The sequence below is a fragment of the Protomyctophum bolini genome, assembly GCF_963924005.1.
Source record: "Protomyctophum bolini genome assembly, chromosome: 10".
Classification (NCBI taxonomy): Eukaryota; Metazoa; Chordata; class Actinopteri; order Myctophiformes; family Myctophidae; genus Protomyctophum; species Protomyctophum bolini.
Genome location: NC_137871.1, coordinates 37,904,706 through 37,923,908, shown reverse-complemented (window position 1 = coordinate 37,923,908; position 19,203 = coordinate 37,904,706). Strand labels below are relative to the sequence as shown.

Here is a 19,203-nt window from a genome sequence, read left to right as displayed (position 1 = left end):
GAGGTGACAGCACATTTATGACCGTGGGGTTAACCAACCTCGACTAACCATGGTGTACAGCCACCACGAACAATGTACAAGCCTCTTAAAGGAACACAATGTGTAGGTAAAAGAGTAAAAGAGGTAAAAACTCTTTTACCTGAAGAACAGACTTTCCCCAGAGAATGTGGGAAAGTACTTTGATATAGCTGATCATTTATATTTTACTAGAATTTCGTGCGCGCTACGCGCGCACTCATCCCAGAGCGACTTTGCCACGCACTATGGGAAGAAATAAATGGCGGGAGTTGACTCCACATGTAGTAACGAATGGGTTATTGGAAATGTACCATTGTTTTGTCCTGAATATTTCCACAGCCTAAGTACTAAAGGATTGTGACTGTGGGACAGACATACAGTCTGACATACAATAGGCTACACGTGTGCACAGTGAATAAACAATGACCTATATGCCCAGAGTTCTTAAATTAACATAGTTGGATTTTAACAGAAAGACAATGCCATAAATCAGTCAAAGTAAGTGACAGACTCAACAGTAGCACACAGCATGCAAGGCAGCGATGCATGCATGCAAACATGTTTGTCCAGCTGAGATTTAGTGTCTCCATCTCTCTGTGGAAGAGGTTGCACATGACCTGTACGGCCACACTGAGGCGCTCCAACACAAACACAGACACAAAACAACACCACGCTGTTTGTCCAGTTGACCCAAATCAACACCAATACCTAGCCTGTTTGTCCAAAACACAGTATCTGCTGGCCACGTGTCTACTTCGCCACAACCTAATGTTAGTAACAAATGTAGGGGAGAGCCGCCAAGGTTGTAACGCTTCACGGTTGTAACATGGACGTTATATCTTGATTGGTCAACGCCACCATGACGCCATCGCGTCAGTATGTGTACAGCAACGTACTCTACGTGGCCAGGAGTTTGAAGTTTGAAGTGTTTACCTTCAAAATGCGTCTAATTTTACACCTGGAGTATATGTGTGGTACAATTTTTGTCTTTGGTGTTGGTGAATAAAAATCCACATGGATGTGTTCATGCTTATGTTCTTCATTAGTTTGCATCGTGTTTAGACGGAATTCACGTTCATTCTGGTCTGTAAGCAACTGCAAAGAAAACTTGCAAAAGCGGGTCATTTGTAACATGTGTTACAAATGGTCCGCTTCCATTCAATGCCATTATATGTAATATTTACATATTTGACATATTGGCCAATATTATATGTTCTGAAATGGTATTGTATCGTGTAGTGTATTCTGAAATTAGTTTAGGGTTGTATAACGTTGTACAACTCAATCAATCAAACGTTTGTTTAATCAATGTATTGCCCCATTGAAAAAAAAGAAATGGCCAAACTGGTACTGGTACACCCGATACTATTTAATATTTCCCTTATGTTTGATACATTTTCTTATCACATCCATGGTATAAAAACAATGCTAAGGAGTTGCTTCAATGAAATGTAATTGCTTTAAGCTGAGAACGATATGTTTAATGGTGTTTTTTAGCGTTGTTACATTTATCATGCATGCCGTTACAATTGATCCGATATGCGCAGCAAATGTAACACTGAAACAGCGTCCACGTTCGGTTGAATAACTCCCGACCTGTTTTATCAAAAAAATAACTTGAAGTGGTTTATGGTAGCTGACATGTGTAGGTCCGTTGCCTGAAAATATTACATGTGTAGCTAAACGGATCTCTGAGTAAAAGAATGAAACGTGCAAAATGTTACATCCTTGGCGGCTCTCCCCTATTAGTTTACTCACAGCACAGCACCGTCACTCCTGTCAGTTATTTCGTCCTAATAACTTGAAGTGGTTTATGGTAGCTGACATGTGTAGGTCCGTTGCCTGGAAATATTACATGTGTAGCTAAAGGGATCTCTGAGTAAAAAAATGGAACGTGCAAAATATGTTCTAAAATTGTATTGTATTGTGTAGTGTATTCTAAAATTAGTTTAGGGTTGTATAACGTTGTACAACTCAATCAATCAAACGTTTGTTTAATCAATGTATTGCCCCATTGAAAAAAAAGAAATGGCCAAACTGGTACACCCGATGCTATTTAATATTTCCCTTATGTTTGATACATTATCTTATCACATCCATGGTATGAAAACAATGCTAAGGAGTTGCTTCAATGAAATGTAATAGCTTTAAGCTGAAAACGATATGTTTAATGGTGTTTTTTAGCGTTGTTACATTTATCATGCATGCCGTTACAATTATTCCGATATGCGCAGCAAATGTAACACTGAAACAGCGTCCACGTTCGGTTTAATAACTCCCGAGCTGTTGTGTGTATTGCGTGGTGAAAAGGCCGTGTGTTTGTGTTGTAAACAACTCATGTTATGTCTGCGCACACTGTATGTTGCTATGGCTGCTGACGTTAGCATGTGTGCTATCAGGCAAAAGCTGAGATAGATATGCAACTACTACTGGGGAAAATGCCATACAAAACACAACACCTAATTTCGGAATGTTATTGTGACCTATTGAGCACAATCAGACCATCATGATTTGCTTGCTGGACCTATAATTAATTTATTAGCATTAAATGTCCACTCGCCCATCCAAAAGAAAAGCAAGATGGCTGCGACAGATTGTGAGCGCGACGGACTACGGAGGCCAGGAGGAACAGAGCTGGTGACGTAAGAGGCAGGCAGTGTTGCCAGGTTTGCGAATTGTAAGCGAGTTGCAGTGTATGCAAGTAGCGTGGTTAAATTCCTTGTTTCTCGGCGTGTTGTGGCACCCGTTTATCTGCTGGCTCGATCGTGATTTTCATAAAAGTAATATTTGCAGAGTAAATAAGAAACTTGAACGGCTAAAAAATAGGCTATGTCAGTTCGGGGAGGGTGGCGAATTTATTTTGCATATAGAGATGTGTGGTAAAAGTGTGGTTCGGTCGGAGATAGAGCATGAAGAATGAGTATGGGTACAACTTCTCACTTGTATAAATAGATAGTGTTGATGAGGTTGGTTATGTTCTTTATACATTTATTTTTTTCTGGCTGTTAGACTATAATAGTTGATGAACACCACTAAATGAATTATGTACCAGTCAATTAAACATGAAATGCGAACCTTAGGCAGAATGCAACAGGCAGTAATACAACTGGAACGCTCTTACAAGGTAGAGCCCTGAAGCAGTTAAAATAGATTGGTCTTTGTTTGGAAGCTATTCCGTGCTCCTGTGGGCTTATACAAGAAGGGTAGCAGCCAGTCACAACACGCGCAATACCAAGATGTTACACAATATCTGACTCATCACACCACACGCTACAGTAAACGACTGAGCAATGTCGGCTCACCATGTTGTAGTGGTTGTCGGCGCTCCAGAGGTAAGGGCAACTGCCAGCGCAGAAGTTGGCTTTGTAGCCTTTGGGCTCGTGGATCCATTTCCAGTTAAGGTCCCGTCGGAAGTCAATGTAGAGCGATCGTAGGCAGCAGCCCTGGTCATTGTTACTGAGACAAAGACAGAGACAACATACAGTGTGAGAGTCTGACGGGTGCCTGTACCAGCTGCAAGTTTGAGGGCCTTGTGGTTAGAGTGTCCGCCCTGAGACTGGGAGGTTGGGGTTCAATCCCCGGGCCGGGTCATACCAAAGACACTGAACAATGGGACACCAGTGTCTCCCTGCTTGGCACTCAGCATCAAGGGATGGGTCATAATGAATGGGTAAATCCGAGCGTCATGTCGAGGGGATGTACTTGTCCATCAAGCTTCCTCACGCTACAAAAACAGGAGAGACACCCCTGCCCTATGGGCCTCATGGCTCGGCAAGGCTTACGTACTACTTTACTTTGTTTTGAATGAAGAATTGGAACCAATCAAGTCGAATCGATGGGTCACACTAGGATCACAATGGATTAGCAAATGATTCTGGATGAGCTGCTATCATACGGGAATCACATGAATGTGTCCCTATTCTGGATGAGCTGGTATCATACGGGAATCACATGAATGTGTCCCTATTCTGGGCAGCAGGCAAACGTCAATGACTAGAACCGTCTTTGAGTACTATGAAAAGCGCTATAGAGGTCCCAGATATTACTATTATTACTTGCGCAAGCAGAGCGCACAAGTAATAATTTCGCCCGGTCTCTTCACCGTGACAGCCAACCCGCCATTTGATGTGTATGCAAAAGAAAACAGCAAATCTGTGCCTGGTTTGCTGGGACCAGATTACATAAATGACCATATGTCTTACGTCATCATTTAGAGCTAGTCATACGTATACTATATACATAATCAGTAAAAATAAAATAGCAAATTGTGCCTGATCTGCTGGGACCAGAGTACGTGGTGTATATATGTATGACTAGCTCTCAATGATGACGTAAGAAATATGGTAATTTGTGTAATCTGGTCAAAGCAAACCAGGCACAGATTTGCTGTTTTTCTTGCATACGCATCAAATGGCGGGACGGCTGTCACGTTTTGGCGCAAAGTAACCACAGTATACCGCTAATCAACTTACAACTACATACTCTATATAGTATATGTATATGTATACGTATGTCTTACGTCATCATTTAGAGCTAGTCATACGTATACTATATACATAATCAGTCAAATAAAATAGCAAATTGTGCCTGATCTGCTGGGACCAGAATACGTGGTGTGTATATGTATGACTAGCTCTCAATGATGACGTAAGAAATATGGTCATTTATGTAATCTGGTCCCAGCAAACAATTCATAAATCTGCTGTTTTATTTGCATACGCATCAAATGGCGGGTTGGCTGTCACGGTTTTTGGCGCAAAGTAACCAGAGTATAACGCTAATCAATTTACAACTACATACTCTATATGGTATATGTATATGTATACGTATGTCTTACGTCATCATTTAGAGCTAGTCATACGTATACTATATACATAATCAGTAAAATAAAATAGAAAATTGTGCCTGATCTGCTGGGACCAGAATACGTGGTGTGTATATGTATGACTAGCTCTCAATGATGATGTAAGAAATATGATCATTTATGTAATCTGGTCCCAGCAAACCAGGCACAAATCTGCTGTTTTATTTGCATACGCATCAAATGGCGGGTTGGCTGTCACGGTTTTTGGCGCAAAGTAACCACAGTATAACGCTAATCAACTTACAACTACATACTCTATATAGTATATGTATACGTATGTCTTACGTCATCATTGAGAGCTAGTCATACATATACACACACCACGTACTCTGGTCCCAGCAGATCAGGCACAATTTTCTATTTTATTTTACTGATTATGTATATAGTATACGTATGACTATATAGATAGAAACTTGAACGATACTTAATAATACTAGGTGTTTATATGCATAAAGTAGGTAGGTAGAAAATAGTTACACCTAATAATTATACATTTCAAACGTTCCTTCACAGAGATACTGAGATTTGACAGTTTACAGCGGTCGAAAGTACTTGCGCTATGCACTCGACAGAGTGCAGTTCTAGTTATTATTATTGTTTGGGGGAAATAGGTGAACCTTCTGTGAACATCCTGCAAATATTGTGTGAAAATATCAGGCACATTTTCCACTATTTGACATACAACAAAATGTATAGGGTTTTAAGTGGTTAATGACTGTGTGAGGTTGCCAGAGTTTTTCATCGCCAGGTACGCTAGTCTAAATAAAACACAGTAGACTAGCCAGTCTAAACACAAAGGAACCTTTGTTAGTCTTGCTGTAAGCCAACAAAACCACATTTGGGTCTGGAAGAATTCGTTCCCAGAGAAAATCATTGTCTTACACAACTGGAACTCAGAATTATATAATGAACCCAACATCAATGACTAGAATGCCTTTAAGTTTTTAATGAACAAAATTATAGCCACACGCACCCACACACACACACACACATTATCTGCATGTAATGTGTATGTATGCAGTGGTGTAAAGTAACTAAGTATGTGTGAGATATTTAAAATATTTACTGTAGTATTTCCAATTTTCAGTACTTTTACTTCTACTCCACTATATCTCAGAGGCAAATATTGTACTTTTACGTCACTACAATTATTTGTACTAGTTACTTTGTAGATTTACTACTACCGAGTGCTGTCGCCTCACAGCTAGAAGGTCCTGGCCTGAGTTCGATTCCCACTGGGGGCGCTGGGGGTGTGTTCGCTCCTCCACGTCATCAGTGCCCACACCCGAGGCAGGGTTTGCAAAAGGGCCTTTCTGTGTGGAGTTTGCATGTTCTCCCCGTGTCCCCTAGGGTAGGTACCCTCACAAAAAACATGCAGCTGGGGGCGCCTGATGGAGGGGAAAGGAACTGGTCCACGCACTACGTCCAGCTGGGGAAACTCCCCTCTGTCAGGTGATAAGAAGCAGCTTGGACTCCTCATGCATAGAATGAAGCATGAGGTCAGTCTGCTGCCCCCCCATGGTTGGCAGAGGAAGTGTAGCGCCCAGGATTACATTAAATAATTGACACTGGGTGAAAGAATGGGTTGCAAAATCGTGGGATAAAAATTAAGGAAAAAAAAACACTAACTACCTCAGCCCTATATATTTGGGCCATTTGAAAATAGCCGATCTAGCATTGTGAGCTTGTAGATCGGCTATATTTAAAAGATTTTGTGAAATGGGATATTCTCCAATATGAGTACTTTTACCTTTGGTACTTTATGTGCATTTCGATGCCAATACTTTTGTACTTTTACTCAAGCACATTATAGTATATAGAGTATTTCTATGTTGCAATATTGATACCTTTGCTTAAGTAAAACATTAGAGTACTTTTTCCACCACTGTATGGGCAAGTACGCTACAAGTCGAAAGCTGCACACGAGCATCATTTCCATCCACCAGGATGGTCTAGGAGCTTTTTGACGCGACAATGTGCTTGCGCCCTATGTACTGTATGTGTGAGAGAGCAGCATGCCCAGCATACCGGGAGCAGGTACTTGCATCTGTGGCAGCTGCCCTTTTCTTGCGGTTCTTCTTGGCTTCATTGTTATCCACTCTGTCGCTGGGCAGCAGTGTGAGGATGAGGTGGGGAGTCTTGGTGCTGAAGTCTGCCTGGCCCTTAACCTGACCTGGCTTCTTTAACTCACGAAGCTTGTCATCGTCCACACCTGTGTGTGACATGGAGGAATGGGATGGGGGGGGGGGGGGGAACAGAGTTTAAAAACAAGTGGGTTGCGTACATCCAAACCATAACTGACTCCAGTGAAACGGTGCGCAGAGTGAAGCTGCAAACGAAAACCGGCACTCTGTCTGGAGAGACCGATACATACAGTAGACTGTGCTTGCAGTGAAGCAGTGAAGTTTAAGTAGAGAGAGCACATATTTTTGTCTACCACACATTAAGTTGTAACCATACTAAGACATCTTGTATCACCTGTACTTTTCCTTTACATCAAGTAAAGCGTCAAACCTGATACTACGTGCATCAGATCATTTGCGCTCACAGTTTTTTAACGAAATATATTTTTGAAACGTGAACAGAAAATATACGCCTCTATAGGTTGGATTGGGGGTAAATCCCTGCGACATACTACTAGAAACAGGAGATAGGCTCCTGCCCTCCTGCCTCATGGCTCTGCAAGGCTTACTTATTAAACAAGATATGGGTATACATGGATGAGACATCTCTTTAAACAGATAGAATATTTTGCATCAAGCACAGCAATGTCATTCATTAATCAAAGTATCCAAGCTCACTTTATAAAACAGATGAGCCTGTCTTTTTACAGATTAGCCTTTCTAAAACTGAATTTATACTTGTCTCACGATGAGTCGCACTCTGAAAACAGCTGATTCATTGTTAGATTGAAATTCGGTTATTTTTTGCTGAGCGACTCCCTCATGAATGAAGTATATATTTGATTTTACATTGAATGCCAAAACAAATTGATTTTTGAAGAGTGCAACTCTTGCAAAAATGAGCACTTAAGTTAAGTGTCATACACAGAATATCATTAACAGCTCATGGGTGCAATGGAGTTTGAGTAATATCTCTTCTGTTATGCTTATCCAGTGCACTTACTATAGGTCTCTGGGTCGATATTTTTTTTATGGATAGATATTTTGTGTTGAAATCTTGTCAACTGCTATTGGAGCAAGAATGACATCATACACAGAACCTCAACAGCTGAACATTCAGTATCAGCTCAACACGGCTAATAGACCTACAGGCGGAAACCTTATCCAATAGATTGATCAAATGTAGTTATTATTTGGTCACAAGTCACAAGAAGTAATTTATGAAAACCAAAAATATAACATATGGAGATACAAGGTTTGTGTGCGAAAGGGACAATATCCAAAGTAATGTATACTTCCTGCTGAATAACACATAGTCTTCACCAACCAACTCCAAATTAGTAGATCTGCTACTAAAAAAATGTAATTCCCATGATTTTGTAACCCATTTTTTTTTCACCCAGTGTCAATTATCTAATGTAATCATGGGCGCTAGACTCCCTCTGCCAACCTGGGGAGAGCAACGGACTGACCTCATGCTTCCTTCAGTGCATCACCTGACGGGTGGATGTAGGGCGCAGAAGAAAAATACGTTATTCCAACCAGTTCCTTTAATTAACCTCCATCAGGCGCCCCGGCTGATGGAGGGGTATTCATTATGATTTTGGCTATGATTATGATTAATGATTATGGATTATGGGATATTCCATGGAAACACAAGCAACCGATCTGGACACATTTTCTAACACCAACCTGCAAAGAGTGTCTCTAGTTCTTCACTCTTGTTGGGCACAATGTTGTTGGTGGATGGGACAAACGTACAGCAGGGGCAGTGGACCCCAAGCTTCAGACCCAAGTTATTTTCTGAATATAGGAGAAAGAAAAGAAAAACAAAAGAATCACAAAGGGAATGTTGACTTTTAAAACTTTTAAAACATAGATTAAATGTGAGAAATAGAGAGAAAGAGCGTGATAGAGAGGGGATAAAGAAAGAAAGAAAGAAAGAACAAAATATAAAATACATGAGATCTAGTGTGCATATAGTGCTTTTCAAGATACCCAGTTGTTTCACACAACAACAAAAAAACACCTTTATTAAGACAAAATAACTAGTAAAACAAAAACAAATAAATATTTAAAATGTTAAAATGAGGGATTGAAATTAAGTGGGGAAAGCAAGCCTCTATCATTATTTCACTCCTCAAAGAAAGAAAGAAAGAAAGAAAGAAATTCCTCAAAAACAGAGAAAATAATAGAAGGTGTGGAGAGACAGAGACCAAGCACCCAACCATTAGGATCGAATCACTTGAATGTTTTAAGGAGCACTTCACTCATTTTATCTTCATATAAATAGTCATTAATAATGATCATCATAAGGTGGCGCAATTTCCATTTAGTCACACTTTTAGTCTTATTGGTGGCCTATGGACAGTCCAGAAGTTGAGAATGACATCATCGATGGAGATTCTAGAAATGACAGCCTTGCTCTTCCTGGAAATGCTGCAATAGAAGGGTGCCGTGTTGCTGCTTGCCTATATGGGCCTGGCTCTTTAGCCGACTGCTAACGTATGTGCCTTGTTGATATGAGGTCCCGGGTTCGCCTCCCGGCCAAGGCTACATTGGTGGCAGTGCATGGCTACCACCAATGTGGCAGGTAGCCTGGTTGTGGAGTTCCCCCAGTCAGTCGAGTATAGCTCCTGGCTGGCGCGCGTGGACACCCATCCAGGTGGGGGTGTGGCTATAGGGTTACCCTTACCGACTGGTAACGTATGTGCCTTGTTGATGATACGAGGTCCCGGGTGCATTCATAAGAAATAAAACAACCTTTAAATATTGTTTGAAATGACCAAACCTGCATACCGATGATGTCACTGGAAGGAAGATTTGTGAACTGTCCATAGCTTGCCAATGAGACAGAGCATGAGATGGTATATAGACAGAAATGGGTTGGAAATGGGTGAAGTGGTCCCTTAACCCTTTAAAACTGGGGAAACATCTGTGTCGTTTTAGATGTTGTACTTTTATATACTTTATACTTTGTTATTCAAATAGCAGATATGACTGCAGAGTAACTACTAACTACTAGGCCAGAAATAGCAGATGTGCCTCGATGTGATCTTTTCAGTTGATCAGGTATCAGTCTAATAAGACAATGAGCTGTTATGACATGCAAGCTGACCTGGATCCGACAGCCAGTCCTTCACAGTGTCTGTGACCTCAACAGAGAGCCAGGCTCCCTTGGCTCTGGGTTCAACTGTACGGGAGTCAATGTAGCGCTGAGTGGAGCTGCTCTCTTCATCTGGCCTCAACAGCTTAAAGAACGTACACACGCACACACACACAAATAAAGCCCAGGAAGTTGATTTTGAGATTTTACACAAATGCTTTGTGTAATTAATGTAAAAATTATACTTTTCCTTCATCGGTCTTCTGGAATTTGTATTCACACATGGACGTTTCATTAGTCCATTCACCTATATTATTGATATAGCCTAGTCCTACTAACTAGGCTATAGATAGAATACTTTATTGGCAATTGACAAAAAGACAAGAGTTATCCTTCAAGAGCAAAATACTCTCTCCTCTACTCTGAGCTATCCTAGAGACTATTGAAGTGACCGGAGATAACATCAAGTAGTAAGATCTACTTATATTTCCTTGAAAAGGTCTGGGATTCTGTGTTCTACCTGAAAGATCTCCACTCTCTGCTCTGCAGCCCGGGCCTGTGGATTGGGGGCTCTGAAGATCCTGAACTCGGCCTTGACCACGGTGCTGTTGGTTAGGTCCACTCCGCTGACGTCAAAGTGGACTAGTCTGTAATAAAGACTGGGGGCCGCTTGGCTCACTGCGTCTGAAGGGGAGAGGGTGGAGAACGGTCAGTCTCTGTTTTGATAATGTGTATTTTACTATAGGCTTATTGTGTACAAACTCAGAGGAGAACAAGTTATTGGACAGAAACACTGTCATGATGCATATGGTTTTAAAACACATGTTGTTTGTGTTTGGACAATTTAATTGAAATTGGCATGATCAAAGGCATAGCGTGTGCGTAAAAGTAAACTGGTAGCCTATAGTAGGCCTATGTGTTGTTGACTACTGTGTCTAGACATAACAATTGATAAGTTACAAAAGTGCCTCCGAAGTTCAAGTACTACTAGGCTAGCCTATACTTACTGGACCTAGTTTCGTAAATAGCCCAGCGTGCATGGGCAATTGGTCAGAAATGGCAAGGTCGTTTTTAATAGATTTTACGCGTGCGTAAAGTCGGTCGAAAACTCGAAATATATATCTGGATATACGATATGGGGGGATTTTAGATGGTTACAAAAGAATGTGCACGTTATTTAGACATAATACAGAGCAGGGCAGGCTAGCCATCGACTCACTGTTGTCTGTGCGCGGAGGGAGCATGTCAATACGTTGCACTTCTTTTGCGTAATAATCCTCCTCGCTGCTCTCTCGGTCGCACGCAGCCTCGGCCAGCCGTGCGCGCTCCTTCAGCAGCTCCCGCGTGCTGTTGTAGAGCAGCATGACCTCGGGGGGCACGGGGTCCGCCGGCGAGGCCTCGCCGCCGGCCCCCGGCGGACTGCTGATGCGGAGTTTGCTGAGGATTTGGCCGCGGACCGCATGGATGCGTTTGGATTTCTGATCGTCCATGTTGTAGGAGTGGCACGTGTTGAGCCCCTCGACCACGGCGGCCAACCTGAGCAGTAGTAGAGCCAGGTGGGTGAGCCACATCGTCCGGTGCCTTGGCGTGGGATGAAACTCCATTCGCAGTTAGGAGAACTCGACTCGATGTTCCGCTTGGGCGCTGGGAGCCCGGCCGTGGCGTCCCGTGCGCACCGACGGTTCCAATGCTGGTCCGTGCCCTAATGTTTTCTAGATGTGATCTCCCTCTTCTCTACGTGTGCTGTGCTCTATCGACTCATTCGCACTTTGATCACTTAGAAGGTTTCGTTAGACATCTTTAGACAATCAGTAAAAATAAAATAAAAAGCACAATCCACCGCAATGTCAACGGGAGCGATGGCTCAGCCCATGTCGCAAATCCTCTTCAGATACAACTTGATCAAATTATCGGAAAGGCGGGTTTCAGTCCATTTTCGTGTAAGATACCCATCACGGTGACAGTGGAACAAAAAAAATGTCCATAACCTACCAAACTGACCAGTCTAGCCAAGTTCAACTCCAATGATCCTCCCATACCCTGCTACAACTGAATTAAAAGTAGCCTAGTCTGCAGTTCTCGGACTGTGTAGAAGAAAAGAACGTTGATCTATGTTGGAAAGCCCATGGTGGGTTTCTCAAATTCCCTCATATAAACATCAGGCACAGTAAAAGTTAGGCTACATAAAAAGGCAAGTCGCAAAAGTGAAACCGCTTCATGAAAGAAGTCCTTGTTCTCCTAAAACCCCCTCAAGCAAACCTTTCAATAAATCACAGATCCACGGTTTCACTGCATTCCAGTTCCATCGCTCTTCTTCCCTGAATCGTCTCATGGAGGCATCGGGGATGAATAAGAGCTCCACTCTACCATTGCTCCATGAAGAGATTCACAGAGCGCCAGGGAGACAGAGCTCCAAGAGATTGAGACAAGAATGGTCTGTGCATAGGAGAGAGATAGAGGGAGAGAGAAAGAGAGCGACTGGATGTGTGTCAAGAGCTAGCGGGTGGGGTGCTATACCAAAGTGATGGGAGTGTATCATTATGTAGGCAAGGCATCTCCGTCTCACCAGGACGCGCGCGCACACGCACACTTTCCACAAAAATGCACCACCCTCTTTCAACAGGTAAATAGTTCCTGAGGGCATATATCAGGCATGCACGGGAAAAAAGTAAAACCACATCAGAGAATAGAATGGGTGAGGTCCGGATTTGTGTATAATAAATTAGCCAGACAGCCTGAGACAGGTAAAATTACAAACAGTCTACATCTACACTTATAAATACTCTTTATTTTTTATCTCTGGACTGGACCTATCCTGGATGTAGCATTAAAATGACCATTACATATAGGTTTAAGGGTTTTCATATAATTGATTAATTAATTTCCTTTTCTACATCTCTCCAACTAGCTTGCCTATATAGCTTTCAATCTGTCCTTCCTTTCTTTCGTTCTTCCCCGTCTCATTGTTAATTACAGTTCAGGAGTTGGAAAGGACCGTTAATCTGTCAGGGGAGGCTTTTATTGCTGCTCTGCTGCCATCCCATTATACCATTATTATAGTCGTGGCAGCAGGCCTGTAATTGCTGTAAGTAGAAGGGAAAAAGGTAGGGAGAAAGAGAGGGGGGGGGGGGGGGGGAGAGAAAGAGGCTGCCCCAAGGCCCATGGTCAGGGATTCTTTTCTCTCCCACCGTCTCTCTCCTGGCAAAGTTTCTAAAAACGATAACTGCCTGGGAACAAATGGCGTCCTGTTCCAACTTGACTGATCATGCAATATCTCAGAGAGCCAAGACGGAACAGAAGTAATCAGAACAGACTATGCTTCGTAAAGTTAATTTGTCTACGTGGATCTAAACTCTTTGGCAATCAGTTGCGCGCACACACACGGCTGAGTGACCGGGGGGCTTTTTGGATCAAAGGAAAAGACAAGCCTGGTGGTTGGCTGTGGGTACTGCGACGTGTGGCTTTTTTTTCTTCAAAAATACTTCCTCAAAAACAACTTCTACCCTCACTGCTTTTTCTGCCTCTTTCCTCCACGGCCAAATATAGCAGGGCCGCTGCCACGTCATTTGGCCTGCCGCACTTTCTCAACCCAGAGGGAGAATGAATGTGGAGCTGAAAGGATAGGGTTCACAGACTTCAGTCATAATCTACTCTTCATTCATGCAAATGCAAACACTTTAGGAGAGATATACACACACACACACACACACACACACACACACACACACACACACACACACACACACACACACACACACACACACACACACACACTACTATGACAGTGAATCAATATCGTTGATGACCAATAAACAATTTAGTGAATTAAGTGAACCGTTTTGTTTTATTGAAAAATAAAAAAAATAAAAGAAACCCCACTGGTCACAAAGATAAATAGAAAACAAAACCACCACTCAGACTGAGAACAGAGCTGGGGATTATGTAGTTCCACTACGCACCATTTCTCCTTTTCCCAGGAGCAGTGCCGGCCACCAAAAAGCCTCAGACATCCTAACTTCAAACAATTGAATATGGCAGCGCATTTTCTCACAATACACACTCAAAGCCAGAGTCCAGACGTTTTTCCTCTTTAAAAAAAAAAAGAATCCTGCAGTCCCATTATGACTGCTGGTTAGTGGTTAAGAATGAGGTGAGCAAGGAGTATCAACTGGTGACGATGTGTATACACTGTGCACTAGAGCTAAGGGGCCACCTTTGAGTAAATCCTAAACGAAATATATACACATGTATTTGGGCTTCTTTCTACACCTCATCCTCGTTCAGCAACATGTTGGGGACCCCTCTGGAAATGGGGAATTCACGTCCAGACTCGGGGCACTGCAGACAACCCTCGATAACCTCCACCTACAAACAACATATAGAAAAACACACGCAAAGTTCAACATGAGTTGCAAGTAGGAACTGGTGATAACAGAATGATATCAGAAGATGTAGTGTGTTCATGTTGTATCACCACTAGAGGTCCACACAGAGTAATAAACAAAAACATCCCAAATGCCTGACAAGACAACTGCTGCTGTGACATTTTTAACTGAATGAGCTGCGTACCTCAAGCAGCACCCTGTGAACTTTCTTCAAGAACTCTTCATTCTTCTCATAGTCTGGTATCAGGTCAGTAGGCAGATCTTGTAGTTGATCCAGCTGTGGAGAGAAAATGCCTCATATTGTAGCAAGGAATCATACTGGACAACAATGCCTACCAGTAAGACAGAGTTTGACAGAATATCTTCACAAGAGCTGTGTGTGTCTTACTCTTAATAAATTCAATACTTGTTGGAAAGGGATCTTTTAAATACAAACAAAACAGTGACAACCCATGTGTGTTTAATTCAATTATCAAATTAGTTGTGAATTTACTTTACAACTAAGAAACACCTAAAAGAATGTTTGAATTAAAAACATCTGGCTGTTGGAGAAGGTACCTGTATGAATCAAGCTGTTTTGATTCATTTTTAAATGAAAATTACCGGTATATTTTATACAATGTGATTGCGTGAACCTTTTATAATTTATTAACTGCCACACACATGGGTCGTCACTGTTTTGTTTGTTTGTGAAAGGACCACAACGGAAATAAATGTTTTTAACCAACATGTATTATCTGTGAGAGACGGGTGACAGCCGGAATGTAGACGGCACCCCGGGAGCAGTATGGGTTAGCGCCCCAGCCTGCATCCTCCGTGAGGAGGAAGCCCAAAAACCTATGATGAGGCCTTTAGGAGGGCCATTCGAGCCGCAAGTGGAGCCTGCAGTACTACCGTTGCCCAGCGGTGGAGCCTGCAGAACCATTGCGGCTGAAGAATCCACCACTCCTGCATGAAGTGTCTGGTGCTGGGAGTCTGGTGCAACGCACAGGTCCTCGCTGTACTCCTGGTTAGAGCAGGAGTGGACCTGGTGAGACGTAGGAGGGGCCTGGACAGGAGGCAACCCACAGAGCCTCCCTCCACATGCCAAAATTGTACCTCTCAGTCCCGGCATAGTAGTTCCGGAGTGGTTCCAACGGATTGTGTGGCCCTGGTCTTTCCCTGGTGGGTCTGATCGAGGGTAGCTACTGGGACGTGAGTCGGGACTTGATCACCCCGGCTGGGTCACCCGAGTGAGGGGTATGATGTTCGCGAGACCCGAAACCCTGATGACCTTGGGATACATCACTGAGGATACGTCCCAGTTGCATCCATGCGATGTATTTCCGTTATGTGTGGGTTTTTTGCAATTCTATTAAACTAGTAACAAACTAAGGGCTTTGCTTGGACACTCAAAATGACCCAAATTAAAGTTCTCGATTGGGCACTGCATCAATACTGGTCCAATACAGGGCTGAACAGTGGTACTGATTACAGTAGAAAATGTGCTATTGGATCCCAGGTGTCAGTGCATGTAGTTAACACAATGCACTGATATGTTTTCTTAAATAAAATAAAGACACCCTACCAACAGCCATTAAGAAATGTGAATCCCTAGAGTCTAGACCCCTTTCAAAACAGCTCTCAAAGAGCACCTATACGACTGCTGCAATTCGAAACTGGCCCCTGTAAAAATGTCAACCCCCCCCCCCTTTTTTTTCTCTCCATACTGTACATGTTCTCTTTTTTACTTTCCTTAACAGTATGTATGATTTCCTTTGTTTCATAGAAGTGTATATTTGTACGTCTTTAATTAAATGTTCTGATGAATTGAAAATGGAGGACCCTAATATAAACAAGTCTTAGTACGTTTCTGGTTTCATCCTCGTGCTTTTGTTTGAAATGTACCCATTCTACATACAGTACTGTGAATACAAATTTCAGTCAATGGATGGACCCTGACGAGGGCTGGATATGCGAAACGTTTATTTCTGTTTTTGAAGGCATATGGAGAAATAAACTCTTGGTTCTTGTCACTCCGAGTGCTACCCTTGCCTTGTCAAATGTTTATGATGCTTATCATCAAAAATACTAACAGATGAAACCAACGGATGACAGCTTCCGGAATTGACTTTATAGTTCCAGGCTCTATATACTAAGTATAAGATGACCACTCACCTCCCCAGCTGCCTGCACCAGAGCGCTCCACTCCAGCTTGGGGATCATACGACTGACAAACTGTGGGTTGAACTCCACCTCGTTCACCTTCACCTCTGTAGCCTGCGAGCACAACACAGGGGAAGAATCGTACATTAATCTATCATTTTGTGTTTTTGTCATATTAATCTATATTCAGGGTGCAACCTAAAAGCAGCAATATGTAACTTTTGTTAAATGAATAAAATGTAATTTTGGCCAATCTAGGCTGCAGCCTAAATCAAGAAGGCAATTACAATGGTTTATCTTAATTTATAAATGTATTTATTTTAGGTGCCCTTCTCACCTGAAACAGTACTTGGCCCAGTCTACTTCGTCATATCCACTTAGACATCTATGAATTTGGACAGAGGTCTTTCTGCTACAAAGCCCCATTTGATTGGAAATTGGAATACTCTTCCTCGATCGATTGCATCCTTGATTCAACTTGTTTTATGCTTCTAAACTGACATGTAGCAGCAATGACATTACATTTTACACTTATGTATCTGCACTGTCCCCTTCTTTCTTGCTTAACAGCTGATGATGGGCGAGCGAGCTGTCTGTGTAATATATATGTGTGTATATTATCTGTGTACTGTATGTTTTTATGTATACTGTAACTGTTCTGTTGGCAGGACCATGGGATGACCTAGCCCCTCTCGGAACCCTACATAAAGCTTTTATGAAATTTGGACTTTAAGCTTTAGGGTAGGGTCCCTGGTCATGCTAAGATTTTCCAATGCGATTGTTGGAACGCGGATATAAAAAACTCAACCTTTCTTCTATCGGCGCGCTATCACCGCGCTTTTTATTGTGTTCGTTTACGAATGTGCGAACTATAAGTACCTTACATGCCTCTGATAAAATCTCCTGTGTCGCGGAAGCCGTTAAGTATTTTTAATCCATGTTTGATTAAAAATGTCGCTTTGATTTCTTCTTGTTTATTTACCGTTTATTGTACCGCCTCCCGATGTGCGGTTGGCTTTGCGGGCTATGTCCCTGCCTCTGATCTGCTCCGTCATAGCTGTAGCACCACTAGCTAGCCAGATAGGCGGTACAATGAGGTGTCAATAAACAAGGTAGGAAGAAGCGACATTTTTAATCAATCATGGATTAAAAATACTTAACGGCTTCCGCGACACAGGAGATGTGTCGGTATGGTATGTAAGGTACTTATAGTTCGCACATTCGTATGTCAATACATGAATAAACATGGTAAAAGCGCGCAGAAGTCCGTCTCATGGCGTGTTTACATTGTATTTGTTTGTGCGTAACTGGCGACAGCCCAGCGTGAAGCAGGACCCAATGGGTAAAGTAAACAAAGTATCAGAAACTTTACTACATTCGGGTTCTGCTTGCGGGGCTAGGGATGACCATGAGTATTACCTTCATCATCTGGAAACAGTGGTTTCATTATGAATTATCCAAGTGCCTTTCGGGACCATTGTTGACCATTTCTGTATTTGGGATGTCGTCCCAAAGGGTCCCGAAAGGGACTTGGATAATACATATGAAATGAAACCACTGTTTCCATTGATTGATTGAAATATGTATTAACAGTCTGCAGAATTACAGTACATTTCAAGCACAACTCAATACAAAGACTGTCAACTGTGAGTGGATGACACCATAAAGCATTACACTTGTTTACAAGAGGGTCCACGTACCTTGTTCAATTCATCAAAACATTTAGAGACGTATAGACACTTCTATATAGCCAAAGAACAGAACAGGAATTCATCAAAAAGGAGGTAAAAGCATCATAAAGCAGATATAACAACTAAATTAATTGAATAGACGGGATTCTTTTCTATAACTCTTTACCACTGTACCTTATATTTGCAAACTGTTAAGTGTTCAATTAACCAACCAGGGACATTACCTTGATAACCAGCGGATAGCCTTTGGTAACTCCTTTCACGTGAGACGTCAACATGTTATGCGTCAGTAGTTTCATCTTTAAAACAACAGCTATATAATGTATATAATACAAAACTACGATTCAACTCGTTGTCTTACGGCGTCTTTACTAAAGATGCTGATTTCACCAACAAAAGCGTTACATGTGGACCGGAAGTATGACTTGGTGCATCAGTTCCAAGTTCCCCCGAAACATTTTGTCCATTCAAGTTCCCACTACAAAACGGTTTGTCTATTACAGTCTAAGGCAGGGGTATTCAATTAGATTAGGCCGGGGGCCACAACTGTAGAATGATTGTGTGTGGGGGGCCGCACTGTGTGCGCGCGAAGCGCGGAAATTTGTGGGTTCTCAAAATGCTTTTTGTGCTCAAACATGAAGATTTATGTATATTTCCGCACAGTAATGAGCAGGGTAATATGTCTATACAGGTATAGAATAGATGTAGGCCTAGACCTATTTGACAGTGCATAAACAGCATTGCTTTGACATTAACGACCATCAGCTGGACGGACACACACACACACACACACACACACACACACACACACACACACACACAAACATTACATAGAGCAGTGATTCCAAAGTGGGGTTCGGGGTCCGGGGAC

At 42.3% G+C, this 19,203-nt stretch overlaps 2 protein-coding genes across 2 annotated transcripts in view; both read right to left on the bottom strand.

The window, feature by feature from the left end:
• The window catches only part of tgfb5 (transforming growth factor, beta 5), a 13,560-nt gene extending 940 nt beyond the window's left edge, over window positions 1–12,620 (bottom strand). Inside the window, exons 1-6 of the mRNA XM_080774721.1 lie at window positions 11,331–12,620; window positions 10,632–10,795; window positions 10,124–10,256; window positions 8,698–8,808; window positions 6,911–7,094; window positions 3,321–3,474 (exon numbers count right to left, since the gene is read on the bottom strand). Of these exons, the coding sequence (XP_080630847.1) occupies window positions 3,321–3,474; window positions 6,911–7,094; window positions 8,698–8,808; window positions 10,124–10,256; window positions 10,632–10,795; window positions 11,331–11,715 (1,131 nt within the window). The 5' untranslated portion in view covers window positions 11,716–12,620. The remainder of the gene's footprint in view (window positions 1–3,320; window positions 3,475–6,910; window positions 7,095–8,697; window positions 8,809–10,123; window positions 10,257–10,631; window positions 10,796–11,330) is intronic.
• Window positions 12,621–13,936: 1,316 nt separating this feature from the next.
• trmt112 (tRNA methyltransferase activator subunit 11-2) lies at window positions 13,937–18,751 on the bottom strand. Its single transcript, XM_080774084.1, has 4 exons — window positions 18,557–18,751; window positions 16,654–16,755; window positions 14,681–14,773; window positions 13,937–14,476 (listed from the first exon to the last, which is right to left on the bottom strand). Exons 1-4 carry the CDS (start codon window positions 18,629–18,631, stop codon window positions 14,375–14,377), a joined length of 372 nt encoding a protein of 123 aa, XP_080630210.1. The 5' UTR covers window positions 18,632–18,751; the 3' UTR covers window positions 13,937–14,374.
• Window positions 18,752–19,203: the final 452 nt, after the last annotated feature.